This window comes from Polypterus senegalus, chromosome 1 (genome assembly GCF_016835505.1).
Source record: "Polypterus senegalus isolate Bchr_013 chromosome 1, ASM1683550v1, whole genome shotgun sequence".
Taxonomy (NCBI): domain Eukaryota; kingdom Metazoa; phylum Chordata; class Cladistia; order Polypteriformes; family Polypteridae; genus Polypterus; species Polypterus senegalus.
In genome coordinates this window covers 250,811,384-250,830,334 of record NC_053154.1, presented here as the reverse complement: position 1 = coordinate 250,830,334, position 18,951 = coordinate 250,811,384, and the positions used below count along the sequence as shown (strand labels likewise).

The 18,951-nt window shown below is 35.9% G+C and overlaps 1 protein-coding gene across 6 annotated transcripts in view; it reads right to left on the bottom strand.

Annotated features, from left to right (window-relative positions):
• Positions 1–18,951, bottom strand: part of pcdh15b (protocadherin-related 15b) — a 760,133-nt gene that overhangs the window by 322,948 nt on the left and 418,234 nt on the right. For all 6 annotated transcript variants that reach the window (XM_039771647.1, XM_039771665.1, XM_039771655.1 and 3 more), the window contains 2 exons: positions 17,077–17,170; positions 6,326–6,454 (listed from right to left, as the gene is read on the bottom strand). In XM_039771647.1, coding sequence (XP_039627581.1) covers positions 6,326–6,454; positions 17,077–17,170 — 223 coding nt within the window. The remainder of the gene's footprint in view (positions 1–6,325; positions 6,455–17,076; positions 17,171–18,951) is intronic.

The window sequence follows — 18,951 nt, the reverse complement described above, 5'->3', positions numbered from 1 at the left end:
CTCCATTTTAGTCCAGGCCAAAACCTCACACCTCACTACTGCAAGGGCAATCCATTATCAAAATGTACTCTGTACCCTGTCAAATGTTACTATTGAAAGATGCTCAACTCTGAATCCGCTACCCTACTTCCCACTGAGGGAGAGGGGAACCACACAACTGCCATAAAGAAATCACAAAGGTCCTGAAACCCAGGCCAGATCTCCAGGAAACTCCACTAGAAACAGGAGAAGTACTTTATGTGGACGGTTGTTCCTTGAGATTGGACGATGGGACACTCTCCACCAGTTATGCAGTGGTCAAAGGAGATCACTTACTTGAAGCAAATCGAATCTCTTCAAACTTAAGTGCACAAGCAGCTGAGTTAATAGCTCTCACCCGAGCTTGTCAGTTGTCCAAAGGGAAGGTCATAACCATTTACACAGATTCCAGATATGCCTTTGGAGTTTGCCATGATCATGGGGCATTATGGAAATTAAGGGATTCAAAACCAGTACTGGTAAGCCCATACAACACCAGAAATTAGTGGAATCCCTTCTCGAAGCTATAACAGAACCATCAAAACTAGCAATAGTTAAATGCCAAGCCCATACTGGGAAACAAAACCCAGTCAGCCAAGGAAATGAATTGGCTGACCATTTTGCTAAACAGGCGCTTATAATATTACACCAGTCTCTTTATTCCAACAGGAAGATGACAAAGACCCTGATAATCAAATTATTTCTTGACAGAGCGCTGCCACTGACCGAGAAAGAATAAAGTGGTCCCGAGAAGGATCTCTCTCTGCTGGGGTCTGGATCCATAAGCAAACTAACAAACCTTTCCTCCCAAAAGCTTCTTTTCCAGGAATGGCAAAAATCGCACACGGCCTGGATCATGCAGGGAAAGACACTATGACTCAGGATGTCGAGGCATTGGGAAACCACAGGGTTTTCTACATATGCTGAACAATTCTGCCGACGATGTGCACTATGCCAAAGGTTTAATGTAGGTAAAGGTACTCAGGTAAGCCGTCACTTCTAACCCAATGGGTCCCTTTGAACACCTCCAAATGGATTTCATTGAGTTAACACCGCCTAAAGGCTACCGTTATTGCTTGGTAATTGTTGATGTGTTCTCCGATGGGTGGAAGCTTTCCCTTCTAAACATGCAGATGCCAAAACTGTGGCTAAAGCTCTAATAAAAGAAATTATTCCAAGATGGGGAATACCACAGAAACTGCAGACCGATAATGGAACCCATTTTGTGAATTCTGTAATAAATGAGCTGACTACTTGGCTCCAGATAAATGTGCATCATTACTGCAAATACCATCCCCAAAGTGGAGGTATTGTAGAAAGATGCAATGGTACCCTAAAATCAAAATTGGCAAAAATCTGTGAGCAGACAAACTTAACCTGGCCAGATGCTCTACCCTTGGCCTTGATGGGGTTGAGAGGAAGAACACATCGGCAGTTGGGACTATCACCATTTGAAATTTTAACTGGGCCCCATGCCTGTTGGCATGGTTATCGAAATGTTACTCTGCATACTGTGGACAATGATCTTCTTCTAGTCTTGCAGGTCTCGAGCCTCCCTGAAGAAGTCCACGAACAAGTTAACAAGGCTTGGCGGACGGTCCCCACCAACGGAGTTCAAGATCCCCTTGGAACCTGGATACTGGTCAGAGACACCCAAGGAAACATTGGCATCAACCTCGCTGGAGGGACCATTCCAGGTGCTATTATCTACACCTCACGCTGTTAAAGTCGAAGGACTTCCTGCCTGGATCCACATCTCACATTGCAAAGAATGGCATTCTTAGTTCTATTATTAATAACTTCTTTTGTCCCCTTGAACATGGGACAGCGAACTTATGGGGACCTTCCCACACTAACTTTCCAAGTAGGGAAGACTACCTCACTCCAGATTGACTTTTGTACTGTTGCTCCTTGTGGAACCGCAGCCATGAACAATGGACTAAGGCTGAAAAATATGTGTGTGTGACTACTGACTCCACTCATTATGGTAGTAATTGTGAAAATGGCAGTGGGTATTTGCCAATACAGGTACCTATGACTGGGGTTATCAGCCCTGGAAGGCTCAGCAACATGATCTCAAGACAAGGTTCTCTATCATTAAGGGACATACTAGCAGAACATGTTTACATGATAATTGTAATCCGTTAATTATCACTTTAAAAGATCCGTCACCTTATGATGGGGGTATTTACATATTAGGGGCAGATGTCTCTGGAAAAGATCCTCTTGGAAAATTCGTTATTCGAGTCACAGCACCAACACCCGATTCTGTCACCCCTACCTCTTTAACCTTCCCTACCACTGTCCTTCCTGATGACTCTCCATCGCACCCTGTGCAGTATTTAAATATTACCTCCTTGTCCTCTACTTTCGCAGTTGAGACTGGATATGGGGACCAGAACCGATGGCTTCAGTGGGTAATTTACTCTGCTAAACAGGTGAACCAATCAAATTGTTATGCCTGTGCTATGGCCCGACCACATCTGGCCACTACCCCTTTTCCCTTAACAGACCTATTGCACCCTGCAGGTCTCTGTTGTGTGTTGCAGCTATTTTCCTCCCCGACTCCCCCTAAGGACCCCTTATGTACATCTCTACACCATCTATTCCCTCCTTTTCCCCCTATGACCCCGCCAATGTACCGTTCATACAAGGCCAATTATACTTGTTTTTCGAAACGACCCTGATTCCTTGAACTTCATTGGTAAACTACCACCTGAATGGTGTCATCAGACCTATAATGTCTCCCTCGGCTCAAGCACTCATGAAAATCTTTCTCATTCCTGGTTTTCCTCCCATAATTCCCCACGTGCCGATATATGGTGGATGTGTAAAAAGAACATGTTACTCTCAATCCTTCCCCTGACTGGAGTGGCGTTGCCCTAATCCAATTACTTATGCCTTTCTACCTCTTACCTCTGCACCCTTCTGAGTCAGGTCACCCAGGTAAATCCCGGAAACGTCGTTCTACCCTTGAAATGTTTGATTCTAATGTATATATAGATGGTATTGGAGTCCCCAGAGGAGTTCCAAACCAATACAAAGCACGTGATCAAGTGGCTGCTGGATTTGAATCAATTATATTCTGGTGGTCAACAATAAATAAAAATGTAGATTGGATAAATTATCTTTATTACAATCAACAGCGATTTCTAAATTTTACTCGTGAAGCCATCGAGGGCATCCATGAACAACTAGACAAAACTCTCTCATGACCTGGCAAAACCGGATAGCACTTGATATGCTTTTAGCTGAGAAAGGCGGTGTATGTGCCATGTTTGGAGACAATTGCTGTACCTTCATCCCTAATAACACTGCTCCTGATGGCTCAGTATCTCGTGCACTTGCTGGTCTTACTGCCCTTTCTGTAGAACTTGCAGAAAATTCTGGTATCTCCAATCCCCTTGATGAACTATTTGAACGGTGGTTCGGAATTTGGGCCGGATGGTGTAAAACTATTTTCACCACTGTCCTCATTTCCCTTGCAATCATGGTTATTTGTGGTTGCTGCCTCATCCCCTGTATTCGTGGCCTTCTTCAGAGGCTTATTGACACCTCTCTCACAAAAGCCTATTTTCTTTATGCTGACAGTTCCCAAAACCCTGATTACAACCCTTTGCTTTGGAACTTTCTCCCTCTTCTGAATATGATGATATTATTCCCGATGATTGGGTCTGATCATTCACATGTGCACATATTTATGTGCAAAAGGGGGGAACTGAGAAAGAAAAAAAACTTAAACCCTTAACTTGTATTCCTTTATGAGGAAGGGCTGACCTCTGCTACTATCAGAAGACCCCTGAAGAATGTAAGATCTTTATGGACTATAAGAATGTTTAAATTGATTCTAAGTAGGTGCAAATACAGGGGTGTATTACTTAGGAATGCAAATGACTGTTTATTTCATGTTTTAGGACATTCCAGTATGACATAAATTAAGATTTATGTATAACCTCAGAATGAACTGCTAGGGTTTTTTTTTTTCTTTTCTAGGATATAAAAGAGAGAACATTTTACTTTAGGTATTCTGCTAAAACCCAAATCAGTCGACTGAGTTGGAAAGAGGCAGTCTCACATTTTTTCTACTCACCAAGAATTAAGAATAAAGAAATTATTTTTACTTTAATTGAGTTTAAGTTCTTCCGTTGTTTCCGACTTCAGCGCTCACAGTCTACAGAAACTGCTTGCTTGAATAATAAATTACCTCCTTGAAAATACTGAAGCTGGACAAAAGTTTGGATGCAATATTTTGTATGTGCCATTTGTCAAGTTGAAGTGTGATTTACAGTGGCTTTGAACTACCTGCAATGGCCATGTACGGCAAAACAATGTTGCGCCTATTAAGAATCAATGGAAAATTGTCCAGTATTCAGAATTTACACAAGTGAGGCAGAATAACATCAACTTCAAGCATATGGGTGCATACAGCATGGAATTACTGAAATCTGCTACATTCAAAACAATTCTGATGATGAATGGCTATTAGTGAATGTGGCGCAACTATGGTATTAACATCAATAGACTTTTCTAAGATAAGCAGGCCAGTTATGAATCTGCTGATGATTCTGTTAAGTGGTATTATAATTTCTTTTTAAATATCTTTATAACCAAGGATATGTATGTAGATTTCCAATATTCCCCACCTTGCTCTCTCTCAGCAATAATAAAATGGCAGACAATAGGCCACACTGCTACATTTTAGTTTAATAATGCATGTATTATTCTCCATTTTTGCCTTTTAACCGCACTACCCTGGTGTTTTCTACTTCAAAAAATGTTAGTAGAGATTTATTAAAAGAACATTCTTGATTTGTGTTCATTGATCACTATAATTTATATATCTTCTTGCTTATTGGCTTCTTTGTTGTATTTATGGAAAATGCTTTCTGTTCATAAATTCCTACTGTAAACAATATAGTATGGGATAATAAGGTCTTTCTAAGCCTAGAAATATACAGTGCAGTTAAACTTCTGTCACTTAATAAAAGGAGTATGTAGGCTATAAGAGAAGGCTAACTCACATTCATAAATGTATTTTTAAGCACACATCTTCTTTCTTAAAAGATGGAGCGAACTCAGGATGGGATATCACGCTTTCACAGAGCAAATGTGCACATACACACATGCTATTATTCATATTAGGCCAATTTAAAATTACAAATCATCTTCACATGTATTTCTTTAGCATGGGGGGAGAAAGGCAGAGAATTCTGAAAAAGCCCACACGATTAAAGAAAGAGCAAGCAAAATCCATATTGGCATATTCTGGGAGAGAAAAGAACTTGTGTACAAAGAGGTGTGGAACAACGGTTCCAACCACTGCATTACTTTAGTGCACAAACAAATGACAATTCATCTAAGAAATAAGCAGTATGGAGCCTTTAAGAGGCCATGATGTATGAGCACACAAGCTATGAGGTGTTCAACACATTTTTTTTCATAAAAAAATAAAAAAGTAAAATCAACAACTCTGTAGTAAAATATTAATATCAGGCAAACAATATTTTGCTGTTGATTAAGTGTTTGAAATATTTGATTATGATGATCATAATATTTTAGGTAAAGAAAATTATAAATTACAGCACTGCTGTTATTACCAACGAGGATTCTTCTGTGTCAGCTTAAAAATGTAATTTTTGTCATTATATTTTCTTAATCCTGACATAAATAACATCAATGCTGGTATGAAAATTTTTTGACAGTAAGTTAAGATGACATTTCATAAAAATAATAAATGGCACCCTTGTTATTTTGCTGACATCAGTAGAGATTTGTTAAAAGAACATGCTTACTTTGTGTTCATTGATCATTATAATCAGGATCTCTGACATCTTTGAACAGTCAACAGTGCATTTTTAAAAACTGTTCTAGCAGCCAAAACCTAAATAGGTAATACTGCTCACAAGACAGATACAGAACACAGAAATCACTGGCCATTACATACACAGTATTACCAATGCTGCAAAGGCAACATAATTAAAGCAAATCTGCACATATTCAGTGTTTTATATAAGCATAATAATATATATATATATATATATATATATATATATATATATATATATATATATTCTTAAAATCAAGAGCAATTAAAATCCCAGTGAAAATCAATTGTTGCATTTTTAATATAAAAAGAAAGAATTAAATAAATCACCATCATTTTTATTATACACTAGTGTACCAGATAATTCTGTAATCAAAAAATTTTAAATAAACTTCAGAAAATAGACTTTTATATAGAATTTCATGTTCAAGATGACTTAATGGCAGTATTATTTTATTATTTGTGTATGATAAAGGTACTTGCCTTTACTTGACCCACAAATGCATTTGCCTCCTCTTCTTGAACTGTGAAGTTTTTTGGAAGAAGCACATCAAAGATGGGGTCATTATCATTTACATCAGTGACTACTATGTTCACAGTAGCTGTGGAGGTCTAAAAACAAGAGTAACAGAAAACAGTAATGAACATAAAGAAAATATTTAATACACAAATAATGTATATGTTCAAATATTGCATTTGATATAAATCGATGTAATAGTTGAAAATATCTGTACTGCAGTATACTATATTATAATTTATATTAAACCATTCAGCCATCCTTTTTTTAGAGAGTTTATAATAATTACAGCATCTCACGGTATTATAGTCTATTAGGCATGAGCAAACACACTTACACTACCATTAAATGTACAAGAAAGGCCAACAGTCATCATACATGTGTTTGGATGTGGATGGAAGCTGAAATAAGAAAATGAACGTACATGGAAAATCAACAGACACTGATATGTGACGCAGCATGACTAACCACTAGATAAAATATGAAATATGCACTATATTTTTAAATACAGGGTGTAGTCTATGAGGGTGTTGTCTTACAGTCCCCAATCACAAAATATGTCAAGCAAAATAAAAATGTAAAGAAAGGAAACTATTTTAATCAACTGAAGGAAATAAAAAAGGGTACAAGGTTTTGCAGGCACATCATCCCCATCTACTATTTCTATCTTGCAACTACTTTCTTCTATTTTGCACCTTTGTTCTTCCTCCTCCTAAATTTGCTAAAGGAAAGCCCAACTCTGATCCTTAAAGTAGTTCCTAGGTCGTCCCCATTCTCCTTCGAAGTACTTCCAGGTCAGACATAGCCCTGTGACGCTCCTGTGGTCGCCCAGTACTCCATTTGGCAGCCTGACAACCCTGCAGTGGTCTCAATAGCAGTCTCCTGCTGCCAGTATTTACAATGTTGGAATGTGTATAATCTTTTATTGTGCACTCAACACTGTTCTTTTATTTTACTTACATCCCTTGAATAATTCAAGGGTCACTCTAGCCTGTATTGTCATCTGGCATCCCTTCAAAGGCAGGGTAAGATTGCCGTTCTGTCTGGGATATTTTCTGGCTTCTACTGATACAGGCCCAGACCCAAGTATAAGATTTAATTTCTATATTATACAAATATAGACATTTTATGAGTAGATCTTCAGTAAATGGATGGTTGTGTGAAAACACAACTCAGTAATATTAATAAGATGAATGTGTTTATGAATAATAATGAATTTTATCATCTGACATATCAGTTAGTCAAAAAGTAAACTGCAATGTGGCCCAGTTGTCAATAGTTTTATCCAAATCTTTCTCTTATACTTCTTTGATGTCATTGAAGTTTTACCAAATTCAATTTAACATGCTAGTATTGCAGTTTCAAACCTGCCTAATGGAATTAATCTTAGGCACATTAGCCTACTCCAGGAGCATTGGACACGAGGCAAGAAATAACCCTGTACAGAACACCAGTTTATCACAAGCATAGAAATAGTTTTATCATATATTTAGTAATTGTCTTTGCTGTTTTATTTGTATTTTTTCAAGTAATGGAAGTTGTTTAAAATATACAATATCATGATGTGGATTTCACCTTTCTAAGACAAGCAAACGACGCCCAGTAGCCTTTTGTGATGAAACACAACTACATAATGATACACATGGATTATTAATATTTTTTCTTCAATAGAAGATATCCTGACAAAAGAATTTACAAAGCAAATAACATAAGGCAGAAAAAAAATCAGGAATATTCAAGAAACATACCAGAAATTATAATTTCATCTCAATTGCCTATGTAACATTCTAGGCCTTATTTACAAACTAAATGTATGGCCAAATATGTGGCTAAACTGATTGTAGACATTTCCTTGAACATTTCAACATTTGTCAATGTGATTGTAATCATAAGGTATACCTGAGTATTCCATATCAGCTTTCTGGAATTGAGTACATCACTGCAGGAAACTGCAGCACCTACTTACAGGAGCTAAATGTTGTGCTCAAGTGATTATAATGGTTGCAAAAACATCTCAAAAAGAAATTATATAAATAAGTTAAAGTCAGTAAAACTGGATGCTGATTTTACATAAGGGTGACATATTGGTGCAGCCCTTAATATTTTTCAGATGAAAGTATGTATGTAACTTCATAAAGAGTGCAAATTGTGCAACTTAGAGTGAGCTTTTGAACAATTTTAATCAAAAACATTAAGTTTACTTAAGATTTAAGCAGTGCAACAAATGCAGAAGATGTGTGGGTCTCTGTAAAACTTCAACTTCATATGCCTTCATATCCAGTTTCTGTGCTTAGGTGGCTTCGCTATTCCTCTCTCTAATTACTCTTTGCTTTCAGCACTGTGCTGCAGAGTGTACCGTTATTCTGTGGCATCTTAGAATAATAAAGGAATTATTCAAGCTTTAACTGAATTTAAAATAAAATATGATTCATTACTATACATGACAATTGTTCATTTACTTCTTGAAATGTACGTGTATAGCAACTCATAGCCTATTACTGCTATTCAAATAAAATTAATTATATTGTATTTATGTAGCTTTTGGAAATAAATGCAATAGATTGGAAATTAATGTTTTAGGTTATTAAGAAAAGATTGGTGTTCCAATTAATTGATTCATTACAATTATGATACATTAGAACAGCAGCACAAGTCCAAAATCTACTGTAATTATAGCAGACATCAACAACAACAACATTTATTTATATAGCACATTTTCATAGGAAGCATTTCATTTGGAGCATCATAATGTTTTGAGTAGTTGGAATATAAGGTGTCAGACATTCCGATATATAAGACGGGGCGAGATTATTTAAGGCTTTATAAACCATAAGCAGAATTTTAAAGTCAATCCTGAATGACACAGGTAACCAGTGTAGTGACATCAAAACTGGAGAAATGTGCTTGGATTTTCTTTTCCTAGTTAGGATTCTAGCAGCTGCATTCTGCACTAGTTGCAAACGATTTATGTCTTTTTTGGGTAGTCCTGAGAGGAGTGCATTACAGTAATCTAGTCGACTGAAAACAAACACGTGAACTAATTTCTCAGCATCTTTCAGTGATATAAGAGGTCTAACTTTAGCGATGTTTCTTAAGTTAAAAAATGCTGTCCTAGTGATCTGATTAATATGCGATTTAAAATTCAGATTATAGTCAACAATTACCCCTAAGCTTTTTAACTCCGTCTTGACTTTTAATTCTAATGTATCCAGTTTATTTCTAATAGCCTCATTGTATCCATTATTGCCAATCACTAAGATTTCAGTTTTCTCTTTATTTAACTTGAGAAAGTTACTATTCATCCATTCTGAGATACAAGTCAGACATTGTGTTAGTGAATCAAGAGAATCGGGGTCATCAGGTGCTATTGATAAGTACAGCTGTGTGTCATCAGCATAGCTGTGGTAGCTCACGTTGTGCCCTGAGATAATCTGACCTAACGGAAGCATGTAGATTGAGAATAACAGCAGACCCAGGATAGAGCCTTGTGGAACACCATATTGGATATCATGTGTCTTTGAGTTGTAATTACCACAACTAACAAAGAATTTTCTCCCTGTCAGGTAGGATTCAAACCAATTTAAGACACTGCCAGAGAGGCCCACCCATTGACTAAGGCGATTTCTAAGAATATTATGATCAATGGTGTCAAATGCAGCACTCAGATCTAAGAGGATGAGAACAGATAAATGGCCTCTGTCTGTGTTCAGTCGCAAATCATTTACTACTTTAACGAGTGCAGTTTCTGTGCTGTGATTTGTTCTAAAACCCGACTGAAATTTATCAAGAATAGCATGTTTATTTAGGTGGTCATTTAACTGCATAATGACTGCCTTCTCCAGAACTTTACTTAAGAAAGGCAGGTTAGAGATGGGTCTAAAATTTTCAAGAGCGAGGGTCAAGATTATGTTTCTTAAGTAGGGGTTTAACTACAGCAGTCTTAAGACAGTCTGGAAAGACCCCCGGATCTAATGAAAAATTTACTATGTCAAGAATATTATCAATTAGCACGCCCGATACTTCTTTGAAATAATTTGTTGGTATTGGATCAAGGACGCAGGTGGAGGGTTTTAATTGAGATATTTTTGTAAATCAGGTAAATCTATCCTAGTGAAAGAGTTTAATTTGTTTATAACAGAATGCTGGGGTTTAGGAGGATCCTTAGTGTTGGGGAGATATATTATGTTATTTCTAATATCATTAATTTTTTGATTGAAAAATACAGGTTTTACTGGAAGTACTTAGGAGGCATTCCTTTGAGTTACCTGGGTTTAGCAGACGATCTATCGTAGAGAATAAGACTCTGGGATTACTAGCATTGTTATTTATAAATCTTAGATAAATATCAGCGCCTTTCAAGACGGACAGTGTTATTGTATTCTGTTATTTTAACTTTTAATATTTCATAGTGGATAGTTAGTTTAGTCTTCCTCCATTTACGCTCAGCTCTACTGCATGTTCTCTTTAAATCAGACACTCTTTGGGTCTTCCATGGTATAATAATGCTAGAAGATTTTTTAACTGTCTTTTCAGGTGCAACTATGTCAACAGCAGCTCTCACTTTAGTATTAAATCTTTCCACCTTACTATTTACATTATCCTCGCTATTATAGTTGGCACTATAAACGGACTGATTGCTTAGAATGTTTGTAAGTTTTAAAGCTGCTGCTGAGTCAAAGAAGCATTTTTTAACAATATGCTTCTCATGGGTGTTTTTTATCATTATTTCTGTATTAAAAAGTAGAAGAAAATGGTCTGATAGACCAATATCAATGATCTGCTTTATATCAACTTTAAGTCCTTTAGTAATCACTAAGTCTAACTTATGACCTGCTTTATGTATAGGCCGTTTAACGAGCTGTCTCAAATCAAAAGAGTCCAGGAGGTTCATAAATTCTTTTACTTTTAGGTCACACTGATTATCTATATGAAAATTAAAGTCGCCAACTATTAGGAGTGTGTCATAGTTAGTAATTAAAATTGACATTAAGTCAGAGAATTCCTCAAAAAAAGACGCGTTGAATTTTGGAGGTCTATACACAGTTAATACTAGAACGTGAGAATCTCCATGGATAACAATGGCGAGATACTCAAAGGACTTGAACTTACCAAAACTGACAACTTTACATTTTAACCGGATCGAGTAAATGTTTGCCAAGCCTCCCCCCCTTTTTCCCTGGCGGTCTGCACGAGTAAAACTGTAATCCGGAGGCGCAGATTCGATTAAAACAGCCTCGCCGTCTGAGTTAAGCCACATGGCCTTGACCATGAAGCAAAATAAAATACACCTTGTGTTCAGTTTTTCATTACTCTGCTCATCATTGCTGCGGAAACCCCCACCATCTTTTTAACATGATGGAGACTACACTGTGTATATCCTCTCCCTTCAGCACCCTATAACCATTCACTGGAGCATACTGCTGCTTGCACTGACGCAGCATTTGGGCAGCAAGGCAGGGAGACATGTGATTTTACGGTGCTATGGGTAGGCATGAGATTGTGCGGTGCACCAAGGAGGCTAGAGTGAGATCTGGTGGTATTCCATTATTTGCTTCACTACCATTTTGGCACCAGTACTAACTTCTGAAAGTTGGTAACGATTTTAAAGACAAGTGAACCAACACTAATAGAAGCTGCTGTAATTTCAGCTACAAGTCTAGAAGTGCTTCTAGAGAAGCATGAGGATATCCTCTGGTACGCTGTGAAAGACACAGCCTCTGATGCCAAGGTAACCAATGAATGAGGTGAGAATGAAGCGATTACTGGGCAATTCTTCTGATCAGTGACTGTGGGGTGATACAGTACAAAAGATTTATGTCACTTTATGGGCGCTGACATTTGTATTTTGATATTTTTTCATGTGGATTTTGATATGGTTTTTTAGTTGTTCAAATATGTTCTCCTTTAAGACCCTTCAGCAATTTTGTTATCTCCATTCTCCATGATAATATGAGATTAAAACTTTTACTCTGCCATCAACATAAACAATGCGGGGTAAGTAATTAATGCAAAATGTTTTTAATTAACACACATTCGATTTGAATTATTTTTCTTCTCCTTTTGATCTTTATTTATACATAACTATAATTTTTGTAAATAAAGTATGGAAATTTTAGAATTTCTAATTGTTATTCAATTTCATACTGTTATTCATGCATTTATAAAACAATTAGAAAAAGGCATTATGTGTACATAACAAAAATTAAAACAACATACACACATGCATAAACACCATAATACCTTATTATATATAAGTCCCAAATATGATACTGGAAGGTGTTTCCTAGTTAGCATAACAGTACAGTTTATGACCAAAAAATGGAGCTACTTTGAAATATTTTAATTTTTTGGAGTAGGACACTGAGGAAAAAGATTGAATACCCCTGATAAAGTACAAAATAAAGTAAAAATCTGTGTGTCCTTAAGTATTTTGTCTAAAAGAAGCCATCCATCCATTATCCAACCCGCTATTTTCTAACTACAGGGTCACGGGGGTCTGCTGGAGTCAATCCCAGCCAACACAGGGCGCAAGGCAGGAAACAAACCCCAGGAAGGATGCCAGCCCACCGCAGGGTGCACACACACACACACACACACACACACACACCAAGCACACACTAGGGACCTAACCTGCATGTCTTTGGACTGTGGGAGAAAACCCGAGTTCCCGGAGGAAACCCATGCAGACAAGGGAAGAACATGCAAACTACATGCAGGGAGAACCCGGGGAGCAAACCCAGGTCTCCTAAATGTGAGGCAGCAGCTCTACCCACTGCGCCACTGTGCTACCTCCAAATGAGGCCACAATATATATTTTCAAACTGTACTTATTAAGGCTAAAAAATATCTGAAACACAATGTAAAGCAGGGGTGGGCAAAGTCATTCCTGAAGGGCCGCAGTGGCTGCAAGTTTTTGTTCCAACCCAATTGCTTAAGAAGAAGCACTTATTGCTCTAGGAACACTTCTGCTTCATTTTAGTTATCTCCCTCATTAAGATTTTGAACCCTTATTGCTTATTTAAGTCTTAAACAGTTGCATTCTCGGTTTTTAATTGCTCCTTATTAAAAATAAGATGCAAATGACAAAAGAAACCAGCAGTTATCCATTTTGCTTGTTCCCCTTTACACCTGTGTGTATTTATTGTGCAGTATTTGGTTTAATTAAATACTTGGAAGGAAAGAGAAGAGAAGAAAGTGAAGGGTTGAGAATTACCCATCCATTTTACACTTCAAAGTATTTGGATGATATCCTTAGAATAGAAAATAAATCTAGGATATGAGAATGACCTGACATAGAGTTAAAGCACTAACAAGCCATGAAATGTAATTATTGGCAAGGATTGTTTTCTAATTAAGCAACTAGGTTGAAACAAAAACCCGCGGCCACTGCCACCCTCCAGGAATGACTTTGCCCAACCCTGATGTAAAGTATACAAGAAATTCAAGCTCTAACATTAAACCAGAGTTTAAAACTTACATTTTTAGTGTATGGCATAAATAATATTGTATGGCATGAATAATATCTCCTTTGCCATTTTAATCATTTCACTTTTTATTTTAAATTAAGTTACTACTGTATATTGCATGTACAGGGTAGACTAGTAGCAAATGTATGGGAATGTTTACCAGGTTGCCAATTCTGTCCCAACCACTAATTCAACAAGTGACCCACCAACTGTAAAACATATACATGTGTAAAAAAATTACCGTGAAGAGCCATGTAAGGTGTATTGTGAAGGTGTTCTCAGTAAACAATAATAAGTTTTGATATTTAACTGAAAACTGGACTCTCTGATTTAAAATTACCAATATTACCTTAGTAGCATATCAGATAGGATAAAAGTGTGCTATGAAAAATCATTTTTAAAATCTACACATTGTTTGCTCAACAGGAAGAATCCCAATCCACCTTCTGTAACGTCTGTTACCTGTACTGTATTATTTCAAACTGAAAAAAATATCTAATTCTCCTTTGGGGGATCTGCTTCAAACTTTTTTTCAGAATTAATTTATATAATTCTAAAGTAAATATGCATAGTCTATGCATAACCTTTTATTCTACTTGCTGTTTTGTCGTATGGTCGTGGATTTTACTTAAATAATTGTTCTAAAATCACTCTGCAAAGGGTTTTGTTATATACTGTAAAATAAATAAAATAAATAAATATATATATGGCTGAACACTGAGTTCCTTCTGTAATTATGTACTCGTCATATTACTCTGATTTATTTGACTGAATTGTGTTGTTTCCAAAAAAACAACTGAGCTTTCTGAGATAAAATCACCATATACGGTTTTATCTTCCACTTCCTATGTGTATGTGATTGTTAGAATCATTTCCCATTTAGGTTTTTGGATCCTGTTTTGTGCCCTATATTACAGGTTTAGGAAAAATCACCCTATGACCTTGAACTAAATGGATGGACACTGTAGAAAAAATGTATTTAATACTAATATTTTAGAAGGTATTAAAATAGGTTATGAGTAATTTGAATTATTAATATACAGTGTTTGTTGAATTAGCCCTTTTAAACTATAATCTGTGTTATGTAAGACCATCACAAATATTTTCCATCATTATTCTTCTAGAGGCAGTTAAAATACACAGAGATTTTTGAGATAACAATATTCTATAAATCAGATCGTTAATCACTTAATTTTCACTTTATTTTGACTGGTAATTGTATTTAACCCAAATACACATTGTCTTCTCTAGGCATATAATGATTATGAATGAAAAAGCTGCAAATGCTACAAGTAAAAATTTTAAAGGCTTCTTCAATAGATTATGTAATACTGGTAATAACTTGAACTGAATTTCAAATATTGTAGTTCTCTGCAATGAAGACATGCCCTAGATATCTCCTTATATGCCTACGCTATGACTTTACGTTGGCTGGGGATCTTTTTATAGAGCCCTGTATTTTTAACATTTACAATAACCTGAAAAGCAATAAAAGTAACATTTTATGATACAACTAAATGTTGATGCATTTTATTAAATTTTTTTCAATTATTGACTCTTGTCTGATACACACAGCAAAAAAACATCAGTTGTTCTGTATTTAACACAAACAGAGGGGTCAAACTTTGTAACACAAAGATTTTAAGGAAAACTAACATGACTAATGCCAACATATCTTTCACATACTGTACATACACTACTGCACAATATACAAGAAATCAAATACACTAAAATGACAGTTCTGTGCTACACATAAAAATACAAAAATGCACATTCTACTTCAGTAAGTATTCTTACATGTCTTTTTGTCAGTGGGTGCTTAATATGAAATGAAATACAAATGTAAATAGATCAATACAGTATGTAAACGGTTGTTAAAATGCATTTTCAATATTTCAGAGCGAACTGGGTAAGAGAATAAAAAGTCATGACTAGAGAGGATTATACACATATCACGTATTTCCACCAGTTTTCAGAAAGGAAAAATAAATATTCCTAAAAAGGTTCCTAGAAAGATTTTCAGCACTACATGTACTTTACAGAAATACCTGTTCCTATTTCATTTTGGAATTGGTTCAGTTATAACAATCATATTCATTTAAAGCATCTCTTACTGAAGATAATTCTTTCTACTCAACAGTGGAAAATGCACCTTATCATTCACTCACTTGAGAATCTTTAAATGTAAATTAGTAATACAAAATAAATACTTAAATCCAAGACATTTTGAAGCAGACTTAAGTAATGCAACATTCAATGGCTTTTGATGGTAAATACCAAGTGTATCATTATTCCTACATGGCCACATTTGACAGAAAAAGGGTTACAAATTAGGCCATATAAACCTAGGCCTTAGAAAGCAATTCATGTACGACTATGAAGGCCAACACACGGCCATTGTAAAACTGAAAAAAACTGTTAGGATCTTGGGATGTCCAAATGCTTTCTTAAGATTTTGTTTCTTAGATATTCTCGTTATTTATCTATTTACTTAGATTTTTTTCCATCCATTGGCTGTGTTTTTGTATTGGTAATTTTAGAGTCTCCTCTTGATGACTATGGAGTGCATTGTCTGCAAGGCTGTGCCATAGGCAGTAGCTGACGAGGATGTCATAGCATTCTTTTGTATCTAAGTAGATTGGGGTCCCAAACTCCAGTCCTGGAGGGCCCAAGTGGCTGCAGGTTTTCATTCTAACCCTTTTCTTAATTAGTGACCTGTTTATGCCTTAACAAGAAAAAGCCAGCAACCTCAAAAGCAGGAGTTTAGTTGCTAACAAAGGAGAAGCAAGAGTGCGTGGAGATTTTGAAAACTTGAGCAGAATGAAGCTGTAAGGCCAAGTAGTAACAGCATGAACACTGAGGTAAAGTCCGACACATGTATGTACCAAATGAGCTGTTGCATAGCAACCAACAATCCAATTTAACAAAAAAGAGGTGTGGCTTAGGGAAACTCTAACTACATAATGAAAACAGCATGGGGCAATAAACTGGTTCATGAATTGATAAGAATAATGATACATTTAATTTATACAGCACATTTTCCATGCTCTAAGAATTATTGCAATAAAGGAATCATGATAACAGTTCTATATTCTAAGATTGTATAGGCTGGTCACTGAAAGTGTTTTTGTACTGTTTTTCCAGCCAAGATATCTTTCTCCACCATTTATTTGTAGTGTAAAACGTAACCAGTGCATTCAGTTTAAAGCATGTCTTCTTGTTGTAAAGGAGTTTAAAAATTACTCACTTACCCCATCTGGCCTACCATCTGCGGCTGTTACAATTAGAATATATCTGTCTGTGCTTTCTCTGTCCAGTGACTGTCGCAGAAGTAGAATTCCTGAGCTGTAAGAAGGCACACAAAGGAAATTATTTAGACACAGATAACATAATGCCAAATGCAGGGTACCTGTGTTTATTACTTTTTTTTGCCAACAGCATGATGGAGTAACAAAATTATTAAAAAGAAAAAAGAAAATAATAAGTATTAGTGAACCAAATTTTTTTTACTGATTTAAAGGTTAACCAACTGTAAAGACAGCTTATTAATCTGTTCAAAAATGAACATTAACTTCTGAAATTTCAGACAATTATGCTCTTCATTCAAATCTTTTTGCCTTTCTGTTAACTTATTACATTGGTTTTTCTTACCAAACTTAAGCCTTCAACAATACAATGTTTATTTCAGTATTTATTAATCATATCTCAGTAACATGCATGAATTGTCTTCTACAGTATTTAGTAACTAATATCGTTATACTTAGCCTGTAACACTTCACTGTAAATGTTAGGTTTTCTTGAATGCAAGTACTGATACAATTTTTGCTTTTGAACACTAACAAATGTCATTAATTTATAAATGCAACAAGATGATTTTATTACAAACTTTTAATTAATTCAGGTGACTGTTAGACTCTTAGGACCTAAGGATTTGTGTTTTCCACAATGTTTGTCCTGCCTTCCTTGACTTTTGAAGGAAACAAAGTCCTCAAGTAAATTTATCCAAGTATAGGCTTGCTCTCCAGCTAGATAGACTAGATGATAACAGGCTTTGCTTCATTAAAATATAGTATGTAAGAACAAAGTAATATTGACCTGCATAGGCTACCCTGTTGCTCTGTCATGTGCTCAAGATTACTACTGTTGTTGGTGATGCACTGACTTTGACCAATTCTAAATGCTATTCTGAAAGTGAAAATGCTAAGCTTATAATCGTTGCAACAACACTTGTGAAATTTCACAAGGCAAAATTTTAATTTGCTGAAATAAAAAAGCTGAAATAAATTCAGATGTTTTTATCCTGTTCTATTTTGTATGTTGTAACTGTTAGCTGTACTGTAATGAAAAACAGTTCCACAAGTTGCATGCCTGATATTTTTTCAAGTTTATACATATAACGCATTAATAAGGTAGAAAGTGCAATAGCTGTATTTACACTAATATAAGCAAAATGAATTATATCATTGACTTTTATATATCCAATGCATCTGCATCTCCTTAATGCTTCATGACAGAGTTCCAGTCTTCTGCATCACCGTCTGCTTACAACTGCATGGTTAGATGATTAAAGGAACACACTGTTGTTTCTCTTCCAGGTTTTTGCATTTATCTCAGTAGAGATCTTTGCAAAACCAATGCACCATAAATGTGATCCCAGAAGATTTTTTTTTGTTAGAGAACAGGGGCCGATATGAACAGTTTACAAAGACACACAATGGAGGGCATTTGCAAGCAGTCTTATAATGCTTATACACAGATGAAACTGGGGAGGGGGGAAAACAGCAGCTGCACTACTGTCCCTCCATGTGCCTATGGCTCCAAGTAAAACAAGATCATTACATTTTTGAGACAGTAGTGCTATTACATTCACTGTGTTACTATGGTATGGCATACAACATATTACAACACCAGATTTAGGTTATTTTATTTCTCACCCTAAATTGGATTAAGCAATTGAGACAAGGCTGTGTTTTTTATTTTCTTACTTTTTCCATTTGTAATTAATAGCAAACTTCATAAAAAATCCAATTCATTCACAGTAAACACTGAACATATTTTTATACAAAAGAGACTGACCAGAAATTAGTCCTCACAAAAGGAAATAAAATGTCAGCCTTGACCTGTTT